Source organism: Triticum dicoccoides, chromosome 2A, assembly GCF_002162155.2.
Source record: "Triticum dicoccoides isolate Atlit2015 ecotype Zavitan chromosome 2A, WEW_v2.0, whole genome shotgun sequence".
NCBI classification, from domain to species: Eukaryota; Viridiplantae; Streptophyta; class Magnoliopsida; order Poales; family Poaceae; genus Triticum; species Triticum dicoccoides.
This window is the reverse complement of record NC_041382.1, coordinates 90302279-90325013: the sequence shown is the minus strand read 5'-3', so window position 1 is coordinate 90325013 and position 22735 is coordinate 90302279. Positions and strand designations below refer to the sequence as shown.

Sequence of the window (22735 nt, the reverse complement as noted above, 5' to 3'; positions counted from 1 at the left end):
CACAACATAAGTTTGCACAAGTAAAGGTAAGAGATAACCAAGAGTGGAGCCGGTGGATACGCGGGTGTGTTACCAAAGTTCCTTCCCTTTGAGAGAAAGTACGTCTCCGTTGAAGCGGTGTGGAGGCACAATGCTCCCCAAGAAACCACTAGGGCCACCGTATTCTCCTCACGCCCTCACACAATGCGAGATGTCGTGATTCCACTATTGGTGCCCTTGGAGGCCGCGACTGAACCTTTACAAACAAGGTTGGGGCAATCTCCACAACTTAATTGGAGGCTCCCAACGACACCACGAAGCTTCACCGCAATGGAATATGGCTCCGTGATACGTTCATTTTGCATCATGCTTTTATATCAATATTTATTGCATTATGGGCTGTTATTACACATTATGTCACAATACTTATGTCTATTCTCTCTTATTTTACAAGGTTTACATAAAGAGGGAGAATGCCGGTAGCTGGGATTCTGGCTGGAAAAGGAGCAAATATTAGAGACCTATTTTGCACAGCTCCAAAAGTCCTGAAACTTCACGGATGATGTTTTCCAAATATATAAAAAACATTGAGCGCAAGAACTTCACCAGGGGGGCCACACCCTGCCCACGAGGATGGGGGGCGCGCCCTACCCCCTTGGGCGCGCCCCTACCTCGTGGGCCCCCTGGTGGCCCTTCGGTGACCATATTCTTCTATATGGACTCTTTCGATGGGAAAAAAATCATAAGCCATCTTCTCGGACGAAACTCCGCCGCCACGAGGTGGAACCTTGGCGGAGCCAATCTAGGGTTCTGGCGGGGCTGTTCTGCCGGGGAAACTTCCCTCCCGGAGGGGGAAATCATCGCCATCGTCATCACCAACGCTCCTCTCATCGGGAGAGGGCAATCTCCATCAACATCTTCATCAGCACCATCTCATCTCAAAACCCTAGTTCATCTCTTGTATCCAATTCTTGTCTCCAAGTCCGGGATTGGTGCTAGTAGGTTGCTAGTAGTGTTAATTACTCCTTGTAGTCGATGCTAGTTGGTTTAATTGGTGGAAAATCATATGTTCAGATCCTATATGCACATTAATACCCCTCTGATTATGAACATGTTTATGCTTTGTGAGTAGTTACTTTTGTTCCTGAGGACATGGGAGAAGTCTTGCTATTAGTAGTCATGTGAATTTGGTATTCGTTCGATATTTTGATGAGATGTATGTTGTCTCTCCTCTAGTGGTGTTATGTGAACGTCGACTACATGACACTCACCATTATTTGGGCCTAGAGGAAGGCATTGGGAAGTAATAAGTAGATGATGGGTTGCTAAAGTGATAGAAGCTTAAACCCTAGTTTATGCGTTGCTTCGTAAGGGCCTATTTGGATCCATATGTTTCATGCTATGGTTAGGTTTACCTTAATACTTTTGTTGTATTTGCAGATGCTTGCAATAGAGGTTAATCATAAGTGGGATGCTTGTCCAAGTAAGGGAAGCACCCAAGCACCGGTCCACCCACATACCAAATTATCAAAGTACCAAACGCGAATCATATGAGCGTGATGAAAACTAGCTTGCCGATATTCCCATGTTTCCTCGGGAGCGCTTTACATCATATTAGAGTTTGTCCAGGCTTGTCCTTTGCTACAAAAAGGATTGGGCCACCTTGATGCACTTTATTTACTTTTGTTACTTGTTTCTCGTTACAAATTATCCTATCACAAAACTATCGGTTACCACTTATTTCAGTACTTGCAGAGAATACCTTGCTGGAAACCGCTTATCATTTCCTTCTGCTCCTCGTTGGGTTCGACACTCTTACTTATCGAAAGGACTATGATAGATCCCCTATACTTGTGGGTCATCAAGACTCTTTTCTGGCGCCGTTGCCGGGGAGTGAAGCGCCTTTGGTAGGTGGAATTTGGTAAGGAAATATTTATATAGTGTGCTGAAATTTACTGTCACTTGTTATTATGGAAAGTAATCCTTTGAGGGGCTTGTTCGGGGTATCTTCACCCCGACCAGTAGAGCAAAGAGTTTCTCCTCAACCTACTTAACCTACTGAAAATGAAAATGCTTGCTTTGAAATTCCTTTGGGTTTGGTAGAAAAACTGCTAGCTAATCCTTTTTTAGGAGATGGAACAAAACATCCTGATGAGCATCTAATATATATGGATGAAGTTTGTGGATTATTTAAGCTTGCAGGTGTACCCGGAGATGTTGTTAAGAAGAAGGTCTTCCCTTTATCTTTGAGGGGAGATGCATCGACATGGTATAGGCTATGTGATGATATGGAGTCTTGGAACTACAAACGATTGAAATTGGAATTTCATCAAAAGTTTTATCCTATGCATCTTGTTCATCGTGATCGCAATTATATATATAATTTTTGGCCTCGCGAAGGAGAAAGCATCGCTCAAGCTTGGGGCAGGCTTAAATCAATGTTATATTCATGCCCCAATCATGAGCTCTCAAGAGAAATGATTATTCAAAAATTTTATGCTCGACTTTCTGGTAGCAATCGCACCATGCTTGATACTTCTTGTGCTGGCTCTTTTATGATGAAGACTATTGAATTCAAATAGGATTTATTGGAAAGAATTAAACGCAACTCCGAAGATTGGGAACTCGACAATGGTAAGGAGTCAGGTATGACACCTAGTTTTGATTGTGTTAAATCTTTTATGGATACCGACATTTTTCGTAAATTTAACACTAAATATGGACTTGACTCTGAGATAGTAGCTTCTTTCTGTGAATCTTTTGCTGCTTATGTTGATCTCCCCAAGGAGAAGTGGTTTAAATATCATTCTCCCATAGAAGTAAAAGTAGCTGCACCTATTAAAGTTGAAGAAAAGACTATCACTTACAATGATCCTATTGTTCCTACTTCTTATGTTGAGAAACCACCTTTCCCTGTTAGGACAAAGGATCATGCTAAAGCTTCAACTGTGGTTCGTAAAAGCAATATTAAAACATATACACCTCCTGAGCAAGTTAAAGTTGAACCTAATATTGCTATTGTTAAAGATCTCTTGTCTGATAATATAGATGGACATGTTATTTATTTCTGTAATGAAACTGCTAGAATTGCTAAACCCCGTGATACAGATAAACCTAGACCTGTGGTAGGCATGTCTGTTATTTTTGTTAAAATAGGAGATCATTGCTATCATGGCTTATGTGATATGGGTTCTAGTGCTAGTGCAATACCTATTGACTTATACAAAGAAATTATGCATGACATTGCACCTATTGAGTTAGAAGAAATTGATGTCACAATTAAACTTGCCAATAGAGATACTATTACACCAATGGGAATTGTTAGAGATGTTGAAGTCTTATGTGGGAAAACTAAATATCCTGCTGATTTTCTTGTTCTTGGTTCCCCACAAGATAGTTTTTGTCCCATTATATTTGGTAGACCCTTCTTAAATACTGTTAATGCTACCATAGATTACAAAAGGGATGTCATTACTGTCGGTTTAGATGATATGACTCATGAATTTCATTTTTCTAAATTTAGTAGACAACACCGTGAAGAAGAATTACCTAGTAAGGATGAAATTATTGGTCTTGCTTCTATTGTCGTACCTCCTAGTGATCTTTTAGAACAATATTTGCTAGACCATGAAAATGATATGTTTATGAATGAAAGAAGGGAATTAGATGAAGTATTCTTTAAACAGGAACCTATTCTGAAAAACAATTTACCTGTTGAAATCCTAGGTGATCCTCCTCCACCCAAGGGTGATCCTGTGTTTGAGCTTAAACCGTTACCTGATACTCTTAATATGCCTATCTTGATGAGAAAAAGATATATCCTGTTATTATTAGTGCTAACCTTTCAGAACATGAAGAAGAGAGATTATTAAAAATTCTGAAGAAGCACCGCGCTGCTATTGGGTATACTCTTGATGATCTTAAGGGCATTAGTCCCACTCTATGTCAACATAAAATTAATTTGGAAGAAGATGCTAAACCAGTTCGTGATCATCAACGCCGTATGAATCCTAAAATGAAAGAAGTGGTAAGAAAGGAGATACTAAAGCTCCTTGATGCAGGTATAATTGATCCCGTTGCTGATAGTAAGTGGGTAAGTCCTATCCATTGAGTCCCTAAGAAGGGAGGAATTACTGTTGTTCCTAATGATAAAGATGAATTGATCCCTCAAAGAATTATTACAGGTTATAGGATAGTAATTGATTTCCACAAATTAAATAAGGCTACTAAAAAAGATCATTACCCCTTACCTTTTATCGATCAAATGCTAGAAAGAATATCCAAACATACACATTTTTGCTTTCTATATGGTTATTCTGATTTCTCTCAGATACCTGTGTCAGCCAAAGATCAATCAAAGACTACTTTTACGTGCCCTTTTGGTACTTTTGCTTATAGACGTATGCCTTTTGGTTTATGTAATGCACCTGCTACCTTTCAAAGATGCATGATGACTATATTCTCTGACTTTTGTGAAAAGATCTGTGAGGTTTTCATGGACGACTTTTTCGTCTATGGATCTTCTTTTGATGATTGCTTGAGCAACCTTGATCGAGTTTTACAGAGATGTGAAGAAACTAATCTTGTCTTGAATTGGGAAAAGTGCCACTTTATGGTTAATGAAGGTATTGTCTTGGGGCATAAAGTTTCTGAAAGAGGTATTGAAGTTGATAAAGCCAAGGTTGATGCTATTGAAAAGATGCCATGTCCCAAGGACATCAAAGGTATAAGAAGTTTCCTTGGTCATGCCGGTTTTTATAGGAGGTTCATTAAGGACTTCTCAAAAATCTCTCGGCCTCTGACTAATTTATTACAAAAATATATACCATTTGTCTTTGATGATGATTGTGTAGAAGCATTTGAAATACTTAAGAAAGCATTGATCTCTGCACCTATTGTTCAGCCACCTGATTGGAATTTACCCTTTGAAATTATGTGTGATGCTAGTGATTATGCTGTAGGTGCTATTCTAGGACAAAGAGTTGATAAAAAACTAAATATTATCCAATATGCTAGTAAAACTCTAGACAATGCTCAAAGAAATTATGCTACTACTGAAAAAGAATTCTTAGCAGTTGTATTTGCTTGTGATAAGTTTAGACCTTATATTGTTGATTCTAAAGTAACTATTCACACTGATCATGCTGCCAGTATTAAATATCTTATGGAGAAGAAAGATGCTAAACCTAGACTTATTAGATGGGTTCTCTTGCTACAAGAATTTGATTTACATATTGTTGATAGAAAAGGAGCTGAGAACCCCGTTGCAGACAACTTGTCTAGGTTAGAAAATGTGCTTGATGACCCGCTGCCTATTGCTGATAGCTTTTCTGATGAGCAATTAAATGTCATAAATACTTCTCATACTGCTCCATGGTATGCTGATTATGCTAATTACATTGTTGCTAAGTTTATACCACCTAATTTCACATACCAGCAAAAGAAAAAGTTCTTCTATGATTTGAGGCATTACTTTTGGGATGACCCACATCTTTACAAAGGAGTAGATGGTGTTATTAGACATTGTGTACCTGGGCATGAACAGGAACAGATCCTACGAAAGTGTCACTCCGAAGCTTATGGAGGACACCATGCTGGAGATAGAACTGCACATAAGGTACTGCAATCTGGTTTTTTTGGCCTACTCTCTTCAAAGATGCCCGTAAGTTTGTCTTATCTTATGATGAATGTCAAAGAATTGGTAATATTAGTAATATTAGTAGACGTCAAGAAATGCCTATGAATTATTCACTTGTTATTGAACCATTTGATGTTTGGGGCTTTGACTATATGGGACCTTTTCCTTCCTCTAATGGTTATACACATATTTTAGTTGCTGTTGATTACGTTACTAAGTGGGCAGAAGCTATTCCAACTAGTAGTGCTGATCATAACACTTCTATTAAAATGCTTAAAGAAGTTATCTTTCCAAGGTTTGGAGTCCCTAGATATTTAATGACTGATGGTGGTTCACATTTTATTCATGGTGCTTTCCGTAAAATGCTTGCTAAATATGATGTTAATCATATAATTGCATCTCCTTATCACCCTCAGTCTAGTGGTCAAGTAGAATTGAGTAATAGAGAACTCAAATTAATTTTGCAGAAGACTGTTAATAGGTCCAGAAAGAATTGGTCCAAGAAACTTGATGATGCATTATGGGCCTATAGAACTGCATATAAAAATCCTATGGGTATGTCTAAGTATAAAATGGTCTATGGAAAAGCATGTCACTTACCTCTCAAACTAGAACACAAGGCTTATTGGGCTATTAAAGAACTTAATTATGATTTTAAACTTGCCGGTGAGAAGAGGTTATTTGATATTAGCTCACTTGATGAATGGAGAACCCAGGCCTACGAAAATGCCAAGTTATTTAAAGAAAAAGTTAAAAGATGGCATGACAAAAGGATACAAAAGCATGAGTTTAATGTAGGTGATTATGTACTGCTATACAACTCTCGTTTAAGATTTTTTGCAGGAAAACTTCTCTCCAAATGGGAAGGTCCTTACGTTATCGAGGAGGTCTACCGTTCCGGTGCCATAAAAATCAACAACTTCGAAGGCACAAATCCGAAGGTGGTGAACGGTCAAAGAATCAAACACTATATTTCAGGTAATCCCATAAATGCTGAAACCAATGTTATTGAAATCGTAACCCCAGAGGAATACATAAAGGACACTTTCTGGAACGTTTCAGACTCTGAAAAGGAATAGGTATGTGGTACGGTAAGTAAACCGACTCCAAAGTTTTTAAGGCAATATTTCTCCGTTTTGGAATATTTAGAAGAATAGAAAAATAAGCAGCAGTCCGGAAAGGACACGAGGGCTCCACAAGGGTGGAGGGCGCGCCCTACCCCCCTGGGCGCGCCCCCTACCTCGTGGGCACCTTGTGTGCTCTCCGGACTCCGTTTTCTTACAGGACACATATTTTTGTCGGTAAAAAATCATTATATAACCTCCCGGGGGTTTTGACTCCCGTATCACGCAAAAATCTCCTGTCTTTGTTTCGAGCTGTTTTTCTGACAGATCTAGATTATCATGACGTCTCCAAGTGCTCCCAAGGACAAGTTCTTCGAGAAGGTCATCAACCCTTACCTCGCGGAGGTGCAACGACACCCTCAAACCATTGAGATGCGTGATGGGTTGCTGCACATCCGTGATGCTGAGGGACCGAAGGGGAATGGAAGCGTGGAGACGAGGCTCGAAGCAATGGAGCAACAAGTTTTCAAGTGTTAGGGGATGGTGGAGCGTGGACTCAACTCCAACTACATGATGATCGCAGAGTTCACCAACAAACACAAGCTGGATGCCAACAATATTGGGGAGACCATCTTCAAGCTTCACGAGAAAATCGAGCACCTTCAAGCTCAGATCTATGACCTGCAAAATCAAAACTGTGAGTATGAATATAGATTCAAAAGGATGAGTTTGGCTGCAGATTTGAGGATCCCGGAGACTTGGTCATCCTTCTATGATGGTGAGCCTATGCCTTGGAAGGACGACAAGCCTACGCCATCAACAAAATCACCATCGTCTCCTCTAACAAAGAAGAATTGAGTATCTGGTATGGGCACTCCACTTGGCAACTGCCAAGCTTGGGGGAGTGCCTCGGTATCGTATCACCATCACTTTTATCTTTACCGTTTTTTCTTAGTTTGATCCTTTTGGTAATATCTTGATCTAGTAGAATAAAAGTTCTTAGTATGATCTAGTTATGAGTTTTGCTTTATTATCCTTCTATGTAATCGAGTCTGTGAGCTATATAATAAAGATTAGTTTTGAGTCAAGGGCTTGATTATTTTTGCCATGATCCTAAGTGAATAAAGGAAAAGAAAATGAAATAAAAAGAAACAAAGAGATCATGTGACCCTTATGGAGAGTAATGAGCTCACATAGAAAGAGTATGATGAATAAAAGTTATTGAGGGTTGACAAACATAGTTTTGGTCATCGTTGCAATTAACAGGAAGTAATAAAGAAAGAGAGGTCTTCACATATAAATATACTATCTTAAACATCTTTTTATGATTGTGAGCACTCATTAAAATATGACATGCTAAAGAGTTGACATTGGACAAGGAAGACAACATAATGGGTTATGTTTTCTTACATCTGAGATAAATTATATTGTCTTAGATCCTCCAACACGTTGAGCTTGCCTTTCTCCCTCATGCTAGCCAAATTCATTGCACCAAGTAGAGATACTACTTGTGCTTCCAAATACCCTTAAACTAGTTTTGCCATGAGAGTCCACCATACCTACCTATGTGTTGAGTAAGACCCATCAAGTAAGTTGTCATCGGTGCAAGCAATAAAAATTACTCTCTAAATATGTATGATTGATTTGTGTGATAGAAATAAGCTTTATACAATCGTGTGATATGGAAGTAATAAAAGCGACAGACTGCATAATAAAGGTCCATATCACAAGTGGCAATATAAAGTGACGCTCTTTCGCATTAGGATTTTGTGCATCCAACCATAAAAGCGCATGAAAACCTTGGCTTCCCTCTGCGAAGGGCCTATCCTTTACTTTTATCTCCTATATTGCAAAAGAGTCACGGTGATCTTCACCCTTCCTCTTTACATTTTATCCTTTGGCAAGCACAATATGTTGGAAAGATCTTGGTATATATGGCTAATTGGATGTGAGTTTTCATGAACTATTACTGTTGACATTACTCTTGAGGTAAAACGTTGGGAGGCAAAACTATAAGCCCCTATCTCTCTCTGTGTCCGATTAAAACTCCATACCCATAAGTATTGCGTGAGTGTGAGCAATTGTGAAAGACTATATGATAGTTGAGTATGTGGACTTGCTGAAAAGCTCTTATACATTGACTCTTTCCTATGTTATGATAAATTGCAATTGCTTCAATAACTGAGATTATAGTTTGTTAGTTTTCAATGAAGTTTACGATTCATACTTGATATTGTGACCGAATTATTACTCTAGCATAAGATATCATATGACAAGAATTATATAAGTTGCTGCTCTAAGAATGATCATGATGCCCTCATGTCCATATTTTATTTTTATCGACACCTTCATCTCTAAACATGTGGACATATTTTTCGATTTCGGCTTTTCGCTTGAGGACAAGCGAGGTCTAAGCTTGGGGGAGTTGATACGTCCATTTTGCATCATGCTTTTATATCAATATTTATTGCATTATGGGCTATTATTACATATTATGTCACAATACTTATGCCTATTCTCTCTTATTTTACAAGGTTTACATAAAGAGGGAGAATGTCGGCAGCTGGGATTCTGGCTGGAAAAGGAGCACTCCGCGGTGACCTCAATCGTCTAGGGTGCTGAAACACCCAAGAGTAACAAGATCCACAAGGGATTAGTGGGGGGAATCAAATTTCTCTTGGTGGAAGTGCAGATCGCGGCCTTCTCAACCAATCCCTAGAAAATCAACAAGTTTGATTGGCTAGGGAGAGAGATCGGGCGAAAATGGAGCTTGGGGAGGGAAGAGATGGTCAACTTGGGGAAGAAGACCCCTCTTATATAGTGGGAGGAAAGATCCAACCGTTACCCACTCACTCAGCCCACGACATGCGGTACTAGCGCACATACACACGGTACTACCGCAAGGGCATGCGGTACTACCGCTTGCGCGACAGGGGCCAGGCGAGGCCCTGTTGCGAATAGCAACGAGCGGTAGAACCGATGGAGTGGTACTACCGCGCGCCCTTGCGGTACTACCGCAAGGCAGGGTTCAATCTGGGCTGGGAAGGCACGGACTAATAAAATTATATCCATGGCTACTTCCACCGAGTTTTGGTCTGTGCGAAAATCTGGCACGGTACTACAGTTCACAGGGAGCGGTACTACCGCGTAGGGTGCGGAAGTAAAAAATTACTTCTGCCCCTACTTCCGTGCATGCCAGCGTACTGGGCTGGAGGCCACAGTACTACCGCTTGCTAGGAGCGGTACTACCGCACGACGCGGTACTACCGCGGGCCCAACACGGTACTACCGGGGACCGCTGCGGTACTACTGCTCCTTTGTGCAGTACTACCACACGCCACGGAGTAGTAGCACTTGAAGGCCTTCATCTTCGCAAAGATAAGGGAAAACGACCGGTGCTCCAATGAAGCGAAGGAAAGGTGGTGCAAAGGAACATATGTGTACGTGTTGATTCCATCCTAACCTTTCCGAAGCGGACCCCCTCTTAATAATACGACTTTCCTACGACTCAAATCCACCGAAAAGAAACATAGAGAAACGCCATCTTCGATAGGCTCCGAGGGGCACCGAATCGTCTTGTGCCTAGACATGAGATATCTGAAATGCTCAATGCACACGATTAGTCCGCAAATGCATTGTCATCAATCACCAAAACCACTTAGGGAGAAATATGCCCTTACACAGTCATTGTTGTTAATGGATCGATTTTAGATTTTGGAACTGGCGCGAACAGGTTATCACAAACTGACCAAAAAATGGCATGTCAATGATATCTACCCAGCCAGTCCTCAAAAGCATCATCACTGGCGCCAGTTAGTGTTAATGCATATCACTGTCGCATGGCTTGTGACAAGTTAGTGACGAGGGGTCAGTAATATGTCGATCTGTGGTAGTGGTAGTCGCTTATTCGCCCCCTCTCTAGTCGACATCTTCGATCGTTCACTATTGCAATGGTACTATGACTAGCCTCGGTGGACTGGATGAAATGCCGATACCACCACCAGAGCCAGTAGAGGTGTTGGTTTGATGACAACAGAAAAAGGGTTTGTGTGTGTGTGTGTGGTGGCGCACATAGTTTCCACCATGGAGTGAATCTTTGCCGCTTGGGCTATAGAACTGACTCAGATTTTCCTAGACCATCATTTAATCTTATTGAATATAGAACTTTTTTCTTGCTCCTTGTTTAATGAATGGAAGAAATTTCAAAGCAAATATTGATAATTGTATGAGCAAAGCCAACATAGTTGCACATGAGCTCACTACTCATACCACAATATCCGCTTTGTGCATTTGGGTGGACATTCCTCCCAACATTTTTGTACCTCTTTTGGTGGATGCACTAACCCTTATTTAAAATAATAAAGTTAATTTACCCGAGTTCTAGAAAATAAAAGGTAAGAGTATTGATTTCTGGAAGATGGCACTAAATCAATAGTTTTTTGGAGAGAATAAAATGGATTTGAATAGGTTATTTTATCTTCTGATGATATAAAGGATTTAGCTTGACCGTGATTGGCGATAGGTCTGCCAACCAATATAGCTAATAAGCTTAATTAAATGAACAAAATGAATAAGTAGTAAACAACCGTCGATCGATGCAGGCGAGTCTCAATCACACTTTGTCGTCCGTGTCCCCTTTTTTGCACGTGTGTGGGTCCACTTTACAATTTTATCTCTTTCTCGATTGTTCTATATCACATTTATATTGTTCTCCCTCTCACCTCTAGCCCATAAAGAGCTCAGAAATGCCACACCTACGGGCTTGACTAGCTACGTAAACCTACAGACAAATCTACTTCCTTAATAAAAGATATTTGAAGGCAGACCAACTTCTCGACCCTTCTCGTGTCTACAGTACAGAGGAGCCGAATCAGCGGCGACTCCGGCGTGCTCGTTCTTCCGCCAGCCCTCCTGAGCGTTTCCCTCGCCCCCAGCGGCCCCCAGGGCGGCTGGAGGTTAGGGGAACCTTGGATCTGGGCGCGGCATGTATATAGGTGCGGGGCGTCGTCCCCAGGTTCGGTTTTCGGCGCCGATGTATTGACGGAGCAATCGTCGGTGCGCCATCGAAATAATGTCCCCCAGCTCTGGCTCCGGCTCGTCGGCGTTGTGGCAGATGCTGGCGAGGGGCTTGTGGGGTCCTGCCTTTTGGCGCGATGCTGGTCTGGCTCGTCGGCCTTCTCCAGCGGTGCCGGCTCTTCGCGCAAGGACAAGGGCGGCTTAGTCTGTCAAGGCTGGTGGCTTGTGGGAGGGGGATCCGGTCATCTCTTTCGAGCTGATTTGGCATCGTCCCCGGATCCGGTGCAGGAGCAGCTTGGGGAGCGTCCCCGGCATGGGGATCGCCTCCGGCCGATGTCTGATTTGGTTTTAGATCCGATTTGCTGGAATCGGTGGATGATGCGGTTCATCAACGCCTATGTGGCAAGGAGCTTCTCTTGCTCCAGGTTTGCTCAAGATTTGGCGTCTGCTCCAGTGATTCATCGTCAACAGGGATTTGGGGCGCGGAGCATGCAATTCCGAGGAAGGTCTCCATGGACTATTTTCCCTATGTATGGGGCTTTGTTTTCTGGCTGCGACAACACCGCCTGTATCCTTTGTGTCTTTCTGTATCTGTATTCGTACGTGTATTCGCATGGCTGTGCTGTTTTCCTACTCGTATGAATACAAGTAACGTATGCCTTCGGGTGTACGGTTTCAAAAAAAAAAGATATTCGAAGGCACGATGAACACGACGCATGGAAGCCCATGCCCTGCATCCGTGGGACTGTAGATAAATGCCTACTGTCATTTATTGTCCGCACTGATGAGCAAAAGACGTACTGGCGTGATCACAACCGACCCACCTTTGCTTTCGATATGTAGCGTGACTCATAAAGAGCTAGTCGATGTCAATTGTCCTGTCACCTTCTGCCTTTCTCTAAGGTGTAGTTGCTGGTGTGGCACTCCTTCCATGTTGTCATGGCCCTTCCCACTACTTGTGATGCACGGAAACAAGCCCGATGCATGCATGCAAAGTAAGGTGGGTTGTCGCCTTTTCAGTTTGTAGGATAGCTAATCGCTCATGCCGAGCGGTAGGGTACGATGCCAGCTTCTTTAGTTTGTAAGATAGCTAATAGCTCATGCCAAGCGGTGCGGTAGGCTGCCGACTGGAGCTGGTGAAATCTAAGCCTAAACTTGTTGAAAATGCGTCGATGAAGAAAGAGGTAAAGTGATATCCTATGTTCAATTGAACCCCAATCTTGTCTGATTTGTTTTAATAAATATGAGTTGAGAAGCTTTGTGTCTGCGGTCAATTTAGAGGATTAATTTTTTGCGGGGTCAATCGTGGTCGAAAGCTTACACAACTGTTTTTTGTTCAATGAAGTTTTCTTGAATATGTTCTTGGGCATGCGTCTTTTCTCTTTCTTTCTCGTGGTTTTCACGATTTCGTGTTGTAATTTGACATTTGTTTAATGGTATGCAAAATTTCTCTAAAAAGAAGTGTTTTTGTTTTGTTTTGTTTTGGAATCGCATGCTCTTCTAGTTGCACATGAGTTGGAAGTTGTTGGTTCTTGTTGGGCTGGCAACTCCAATGCTAGTGGGACCGGTTGGAAGTTAATTAAATTATGTCGAAGCAACAGTTAATGCTCTGTTTTCTAATTTCTTCTTAGTCAGTATGGCCAGTATTGGAGTAAACTTGTAGGAGAAGGGAGAGTACCCACACACCCCATGAACAGAAAATACGAAAACATTAGGAAAAACTTCCAAAATTCTGGAATTTTGTGGCATGAAACATGATAGCAAAATATCATCGACAAATAACATCCAAGGAGCCCTCACAAAAAAAATAAAACAATCAGTCCTCAAAGTTTTGTGCAATGGTTTTATTTTTTTTTGTTGAGAGCTTCTCAAATGTTATTTGGACGAAATTTTACAAAAACCTAAAACATTTTATCATCTTTTCATGCCACAAAGTCTCAGAATTTTTGGATGTTTCTTTTAATTTACTGTTTATCCGGGTGTAGTACACCTCTGAGTTGCCACACCTTTCCGGGTGTAACCACACACCCCATTAACAGTGGATTCGAAGCAACAAAATCCAAAAATTCTGAAAGGGTGGCACATCTCACTGTGGGCCTGGAAAGGAATGCACGTGTCGGACGGGAACGAGACTAACCAATGAAAGGAAATTAATTAAGGTAAATTACCGACCATGACACTATGACTGATTATCGTTTGAAGTGTACTAATTGATCGCTTCAGATTTGACAAATAAATAAATAAAAGATTTGACAAATAAATAAGCAAATAATAAAAAAGATTTGACAAAGAAATAAAATATTACATTACAATGGAAATATTTGTTCCATTAATTCGATATATCTGTGATATGTATCTCCAATTTATGAACATGTACATATACGCAAGATATAAACCGATTGATCCTGTTGAGAATCCCCGCAGGCAATCAGCTGATCATACATTTATATCTGTGAGCTCGAAGCGCGCGCGGCGCCTTTCGATCGATCCATCGCCACACCTCACTGCTATTGCTCGGCGTCTTCTCGCCACCAGAATCACTGCATTACAAGAAATGCGGGCGCCGTTCTGCCTCCTCCTCATCGTAGGTGTGCTCCTGCTGCTCCGGTGGCCGGCGTCGAGCCTCGCTTCGGTGCAGGTGGCCCGGACCATCACCGTGGACCAGCGCGGAGGAGGGGACTACACGACGGTGCAGTCGGCGGTGGACGCCGTGCCGGACGGCAACAGCCAGTGGGTCAAGATCTACGTCAAGCAAGGGAGCTACAGGTTCGTGCAAGTACTAGTGTAGCACTGCTAATACTAATATCGTTTATTTGTGCGCATTTGCTAAATCACAGGCAACCGAAAATCAATTTTCGTCAGTCAATTCACGCTGAGAAGCAGCGCAGCCCCGTGTCCGAGACGGGGGCGCCGCGACCGGCTGCGGCATCGTCGGCGATGGCACGCCAGAGACGAGGCAGTCTGCCGCGAGTAGAGGCGTTAGGATGTTAGTCTTGCTTTTTGTTTTTTGATCTTATATTAGTCTTGGGTTGGAGGGCGGATGTGGAGGGAGGAAGAAAAAGAAATATTGCGTGGGCTAGAGAGATGAAGAAGATAAGCAATGCACGGCCGAGAGTCGACTTAATTGAAACCCATTTTGTTTTGTTTTCGGTTGCTTGATGATTAGGCCGTCTTATTTGTGTGATGAAGTGTTTGGAGGATAGACGATACTCATCGTACAATTTTTTTGGTTGGTTGCCAAGTTTCAGGCAATGCCAAATGCTCCATGATCATTCTAGTTTATTTGATAGGTGGTGTTTCCCTGCCAAAACCAAACATATACCAAGTTTTCTCAATCCTATGCCAAAATTATAAGAAAATTGACATATCACGTGATTTCCCACAAGATATGTATTTACTAGCATTGTTCATGTTTACAAGGTTTATAAATCTTCTCTTAAATAGCACTTGTTTAATTTCACCAAGTTTATACAACAAAATATAACACTTACAATACTCAGTATATAATTCATGGACATGTATTCACTAATATATCTTGTGGTATTGATTTTGTTTCATAGTTATTGATATTTGTTTCTATAAGTTTGATTAAAAAGTTATAGTTTTTATATTTTGTTAAATTAAAGATATTTGTCTTAAGAGAGAACCAATTGACCATATAAACCCGAGCGGATATGAATTCAATGGAAGATCTCTTTTTAGTAAGTAAATTCTATGGCCTAATTAATTAGTATATCAATGCATGGCCTAATTAATTACTTCCCACGTCAAGATTTATTAGACTAGCCACAATGGAGAGTAACATACATTAGTAACATACACGTATTCCTAGACTATATTACTACCTTCATAGTGGGTAGTAACATAAGTGTGGTAACATGCATAGCTTCATTTATTAGGTTATAGACCCATATTGCATTGGAACATGTGATGTTACAGTAACTAGCTAAGTTACTACTACTACCTCTCTCCTCATTAACTCACTGCCACATAAGCAAATTTGCTGAGTTGGACTCGATGTTACTGCTGAAGTTACTCCTACTGTGGCTAGTCTTAGGCCCTTCGTATTTACTGTTAAATTTTGACCATAAAGTTAACTAATACAATAAAAACTATTTGCCATAAAAAATTATATTATGGGAGTCCTCTTTTCAAATACAATGTAGCAAATAAATTACATATTGTTAGTTATATAATGATCGAGTTTGACTCAAAATATGAATGGGTTAAGTAATATATCAGTCGAGGCTTCAACATCTTTAACGCTTAGGGCACTGCCAGTGCATCATATCTTATGCTATATTAGACCCAATACGTGCTTATATATACCTTTTCCTATAGCTTGTACTCTACTTAACGTTGTATCTAAAAGTGTTTTTTTTATTTTAATGCGTTTATTTGTCTTGGTTCCAGTGCTAATAGTTATATTTCGGTTAAGAAACACTAGTGGATCTCACGTTAGATTTTTGATACCTACCCACGTTTGTGCGTCCATGCAGAGAGAAGGTGATAATCCCAAGTGAGAAGGACTTCATCTTGCTCGAAGGTGACGGCTCCTCGTCAACGGACATCAACTTCGACTCACGTGTTGACGGCGCCGACGCGCCCGGCATCGCCCCTATCACGGGCCGCCTGCGTGGCAACCTCGCGGAAATCTCGCAGACGTACAACAGCTCCACCTTCACAGTCCATTCCGACAACTTCGTCGCCCGCAACATCACCTTCAAGGTAATAAGCACTTGCAGCGCACATGGTGCTACTTTAGCGTTACACGCAATGCAAGTAGTACTAGTACACATGATTTTTTTGTCTCGATGATGCTATTAAAAATGTGGCCAGATCTCAGTCGACGGAAATTTAATCAAATCTTAGTTAAATGGCATATCATATAAGAGAGAGAAAGAAAAAACTGATTTTTTTGCACAAATCTCAAATATAAAACTTAGGAATATAATATCGACTGAGACTTCATTAGGACTCGGTCGACTCAGACTTAGCAAGACTGTTCTCTTAACGTGCGCCATCATGCAACGCAGAACACGTACACCGGCAACAATCCGGCGGTTGCGTTCCTCATGGACGGCGACAAGGGCGCGTTCTACGACTGCGCCTTCCACGGGTACCAGGACACGCTCTCCGACCTCGCCGGCCGGCACTACTTCCGCCGCTGCCTCGTCCAGGGCGCTGTGGACTTCATCTTCGGCTACGGGAGGTCCATCTACCAGGACTGCACCCTCGTGTCCAATATGGCGGCGTCGTCCCAGCAGCCCGGGTGGGTGACGGCGCACGGCCGGGCCGCCGACAAGAGCGCCGCGTTCGTGTTCAAGGGCGGTTCCATCACCGGCTCCGGGCAGCAGTACCTCGGCCGCGCGTGGAACGAGCAGGCCGCCGTCGTGTTCTACCAGGTGAACATGGCCAGCATCGTCGTCCCGCAGGGGTGGGCTAAGTGGACCTCCACCCAACATGTGTAAGTTACAGCTCCTGGTTTGGCGGTGCGCATACTCTGTGCTGTTTTGGCTGACGTTTTTGTATGCTTACGTTACGCACGGTGTCTTTCTTTGGCAGGTCACAAGTGACGTTTGCGGAGGTCGGATGCAGTGGCCCGGGTTCCGCCACCGGAGGAAGAGTGCCATGGGAGAAGCACATGGACAATGCGGAGGTGCAGAGATTCGTGGACATCGGGTTCATCGACGACGGTTGGCTATCTAATCAACCCTAGTTGTGGCTCGCCAAAAAAAACCCTTAGTTGTGGCGGGATAGCTAGCAGCGAAATACATTCAGATGTATATTCAAGGTTCATGATCTAATGTAGTGGGGAAGAAGGGCTTAGGATTGACCAACAAGGCAAAGAAATTGGGAATTTCGTAGGAATTTTAGATAATTTCAATCCTTATTAAGAAGTTCATATGTATGGGCCTCTTTGATTTACACGAAGTATTTTGGAGAATCTTACTCCTAACCAATTATTTCCCTATATATACTGCTTGATTGATTCAGGGTATCAATAATCATCGTAAATTATGAACTTTGCATGCATTTTAAGGGATGTTTTTCCTATTGATGTCTCCAGTCTCATGAATACATATTTCTTTGTGTCAACTCCAAGCCGACCATAATAATATGACCTTGATAAGTGCCACACGTGTGGCAGGAAGCAATTCCGCGCTGCCTTTTTTTAATGACAACTTTACTTATCCGTGGATGTCAACTTTAGTTGTGAAGCATGACAACTTTCTGTTTGGATAGCAAGTTTTAGTTTAGTTTTGTTTTGTTCTTTTGATGTCAATTTTAGCTGTAAAAATGTCAGGGCGGTGTTACTTCATGCCACACATGTGACACTTATCATTTGGGTAATAATATTGTTGTGAAAAAGTGTTTACCAAATATAACATCCGGCCCGTGGTTTACCTGCTTAAATAAATTTAAAAAAATTATTTGTTGAACACTTATTTGGTAAGCACTTGTTAGCTTATCACAGAAAACTAAATTATTTGACAAATCGATAAAAGGTAGGATAATTAGAGCATCTCCGGCCGTTGTGCCCCCAAGACGCGCCGAAAATCGCCTCTTGGGGGCGAGCCGGCGGTTTTTTCGGCGTGGGGGCGAGTACATCCCCAGCCGTCGGCCCCCAGACGTCCCCACAGTTTGGCCAAATTTCAGCAAATACGACATATTTCGGCGAAATTTAGACGTTTTTTACACGAATAAAATGCACGGAAAAAACCCTAAACTACGGGCCGAAGTAGGCGCTGGGCAGGGTGTAGTCGTCGCCAACGTCGTCCTCCTGCTTCTCCTCCTTGACACAGCCGGCGCCGCTGCTCGACCCCTTGCCCCGGCGCGCTGCTTCACGGCGGCGGCGTTCGGCGATCTCCTCCAGGGCGCGGCGCTGGCGGTCCAGCTCCATGCGCGCGTAGTCCTCGCGCGCCCACTGCAAGGCGGCCTCTTCTTGGTCGGCCTCCTCGGCGAGCCCCGGCTCCGGCTTCACCGTCGCCAGCCCTGGCTCCCTCTTCACCTTGACCAGGCGAGGAGTGGCTGAGGAGGAGGAGCCACGGCCGCCGTCGTTGATGATGAGGCCGGCGCCGCGGGTGCACCTACCGAGCGGCGTCTCGGACGGCTCTGGCTTGACGCTGACAAACACCGGCGCGCCGGAGGAGTGAGAGGAGGATCAGGAGGAGGAGGAGGAAGAGGAGGATGACCATCCTATCATCCTCCTCGGCAGCCACGCGTCGCCGCTTCGAGTGGTCGGGTACTCGAACGGCGGGTCATTGCCGCCCTCGAAGTGTGCGAGGACGCCGTTTAGCGTGCGGCCCGGGACGCCGCACCACAGGTGGCGGCCCTCGCTGTTGTTGCGGCCGCGCGACGCTAGCGTGTTGTTGGTGGAGGCGAGCCGCACCTCCTGCCGGCGTTCGAAGTACGCCGCCCACGTCGCGTGGTTGTCGGCGGCGTACTCCGGGAGCGCCCGCTCTGCGGCCGTCAGGGACGCCCGCGCACGCTCGATCTTGGCGTGGAAATATGTGGGCGCCTCGGGGACGGGCAGAGGGGGGACAGGGACCCCGCCGGCGCTGAGCCTCCACCGCGACGGAGCGCGTACGTCGGGCGACGCGGGGTAGTTGGCCTCTGTAACACCCACGATGCGGCTATAACTCCCACGTGTCGGAGCACGACTTAGAGGCATAACCGCATTGTAGGCATGCCGCAAGAGGGATAAACTTTACACATCCCATGTACTGAATGAGAAAGAGGTACAAAGTTGGCTTACAATTGTCACTTCACACAATACATGAATAAAGCATTACATCATCCAGATACAATCAAGGTCCGACTACGGAACCAAAATAAAAGAAGACTACCCCTAATGCAAAAGATCCCCGATCGCCCCGACTGGGCTCCACTACTGATCAACTGAAACGAAACAACACAATGAACGAGATCTTCATCGAGGTCCTCCTTGAGCTCGGTTGCGTCACCTGCACGGTTTCATCGGCACCTGCAACTGGTTTTGGAAGTAATCTGTGAGTCATGGGGACTCAGCAATCTCGCACCCTCGCGATCAAGACTATTTAAGCTTATGGGTAGGGAAAAGGTGGTGAGGTGGAGCTGCAGCAAGCACTAGCAAATATGGTGGTTAACTTACGCAAATGAGAGCGAGAAGATAAGCAAAGCACGGTCGCAAACTAGAAGTGATCAAGAAGTGATCCTGAAACTACTTACGTTCAAGCATAACTCCAACACCGTGTTCACTTCCTGGACTCCGCCGAGAAGAGACCATCACGGCTACACACGCGGTTGATGCATTTTAGTTAAGTTAAGTGTCAAGTTCTCTACAACCGGACATTAACAAATTCCCATCTGCCCATAACCGCGGGCACGACTTTCGAAAGTTCATAACCCTGCAGGGGTGTCCCAACTTAGCCCATCACAAGCTCTCACGGTCAATGAAGGACATTCCTTCTCCTAGGAAGACCCGATCAGACTCGGAATCCCGGTTACAAGACATTTTGACAATGGTAAAACAAGGCCAGCAAAGCCACCTAGATATGCCGACAAATCCCGATAGGAGCTGCACCTATCTCGTTCTCAGGGCACACTGGATGAGCCAGACGTCGGGTTGGCATAGACCCTGGTTGTCCAGGGGGTGCCGGATATCGCTCAGGTTGGACCAACACTTAGAGAAGCACTGGCCCCGGGGGGTTAAAATAAAGATGACCCTTGAGTCTGCAGAACCCAAGGTAAAAAGGCTAGGTGGCAAATGGTAAAACCAAGGTTGGGCCTTGCTGGTGGATTTTTATTCAAGGCGAACTGTCAAGGGGTTCCCACTATAACCCAACCGCATAAGGAACGCAAAATCAAGGAACATAACACCGGTATGACGGAAACTAGGGCGGCAAGAGTGGAACAAAACACCAGGCATAAGGCCGAGCCTTCCACCCTTTACCAAGTATATAGATGCATTAAGTAAATAAGATATATTGTGATATCCCAACAATAATCATGTTCCAACATGGAACAAACTCCAATCTTCACCTGCAACTAACAACGCTATAAGAGGGGCTGAGCAAAGCGGTAACATAGCCAAACAACGGTTTGCTAGGACAAGATGGGTTAGAGGCTTGACATGGAAATATGGGAGGCATGATATAGGAAGTGGTAGGTATCGCAGCATAGGCATAACAATAGAGCGAGCAACTAGCAAGCAAAGAAAGAAGTGATTTCGAGGGTATGGTCATCTTGCCTGCAAAGTTCTCCGAGAAGACGAAAGCTTGATCCTCGTAAGCGTACTGAACGGGTCCTCGATCACGTACTCGTCTCCCGGCTCTACCCTAAGCAAGAACACAAGCAAAGGGAACCAACAATCAACCACGGTGCAATGCGCAAGCAACAAGATGCAAAACATGGCATGATATGCGGGATGTGATATGCAATGCATATGCGAGCCTCGGAAGGAAAAGATTGAACCAGGCCTCAACTTGGCAAACCAAGTGCACCGCTTGAAAGATGAGTTGATTTTGGTCGAAATCGATATAAAGATCACCGGAATCGGATGCACGGTTTGCAAATGGCAAGCAAAACAATAATGACACGATCCTGCGATTAACAGCATGATGCCATCTAGAATGCAACAAGAAACTAAGCTACTGCACTCCAACATAGCAACAAAGCACATGGAAGTGATCCACTCAAGATGCTTCACAAAAGATGAACACTGAGCTACGGCTAAATCACACAATGGCAGGTTCAAACAAGCATGGCAAAAGTGCAAAAGATATCAGGTTCACAGACTTAGTGAAAATAACAACATGCCAGGAATTAACATCAGGAGGCAATGTTTAGAGTAAGAAAACAACATGCTACAGGAACATATCATGACAAAGCAAGGCATGGCATGAAAGTACTCAAAGCATATAACAAAAATCCCTTACTGACCATAAGCCAAAAAGGATCAGAAGATATGATGGCACCCATGTAAACATAGCAAGTTTCGTTAACAGATTCAGACTTAGCAGAAAACTGAACATGGCATAAACAGAGTTACGTAGGCATGTTTGCAAGCTCGATGCACTCACCACAAGGCATTGCATGACAAACTAAGCATACACCCAGCAAGAAGACATGTTCAAGTAGCTATCCATGGCAAGAACAAACTCATAGCATGCATGGATCAACTACACCAACCTCGACAAAATTGATTAACATGTAAACAATCTGCCAGGAACATTTTGCAGCAAAAGTAGAGCAAGATTGAGTCATGCTATGGTACTCCATAATTGCAAACAAAGACATGGATGGATAGAGCATAACAATATCTCAAAATCATCCTTACTGAACATGCTCAAAAGAGGCATGGATCACTTTGTAGCAACATGAATACATGGCATTAAAATAACAGCAGGGAAATGACTTAGAAGAAATCTAAGTCCCTGAAATCAGCAACATCACGAGAGCTACTTTACATGCTTGTGCTAGTCACCACATTGATCATAAAAATACAAGGCATACACCCCTGTAAAGATGGCATGACATATAGCAAAACACATGTAGAGCTCATGACCATATGCAGCACACATTAATCAAGGCAAAAATGACAAATGTCCATAATCTATTAAGAAACAAAAACTAACATTCTATAGCACTCTTGAAACAGCATTTAGGGCATCAAGATGAACTCAAACAAGCATGGTGCAATGGAATGAAATGAAGAGGACATCAAGACGAACAATTTGATACATTGCACGCACAAAACGGAGCTACGCATGCGGAGTTATGATGCGATGAACATGGCTCCAGAATGTAGAAAAATAAAGGACTTAGCAGAAATTTCACCACCTCGCGGGCAAAAGTCAACGGCTGCGCGGAAACGAGGATGGCCGGAGAAGGGGCCGGGGAGGAGCGCACGCGGCGGATCCGGGCCGGATCTCGCCGGATCCGACCGGATCCCGGCGCGGAGAGGCGCGAGGAGGCAGAGGAGGTCCGGCGGGGCGCCGGAGGCGGCAGAGGGCGGCGGAGCACACCGGGCGGCGCGGCCGGGGCAGGCGCCGGC

General features: G+C 43.6%; 1 protein-coding gene across 1 annotated transcript; it reads left to right on the top strand.

Moving 5' to 3' along the window:
- Window positions 1-14134: 14134 nt before the first annotated feature.
- Window positions 14135-17673, top strand: LOC119359064 (probable pectinesterase 66). Its single transcript, XM_037625408.1, has 4 exons — window positions 14135-14463; window positions 16197-16425; window positions 16734-17164; window positions 17263-17673. The coding sequence occupies exons 1-4, from the start codon at window positions 14252-14254 to the stop codon at window positions 17414-17416; spliced, it is 1026 nt and encodes a 341-aa protein (XP_037481305.1). The 5' UTR covers window positions 14135-14251; the 3' UTR covers window positions 17417-17673.
- Window positions 17674-22735: the final 5062 nt, after the last annotated feature.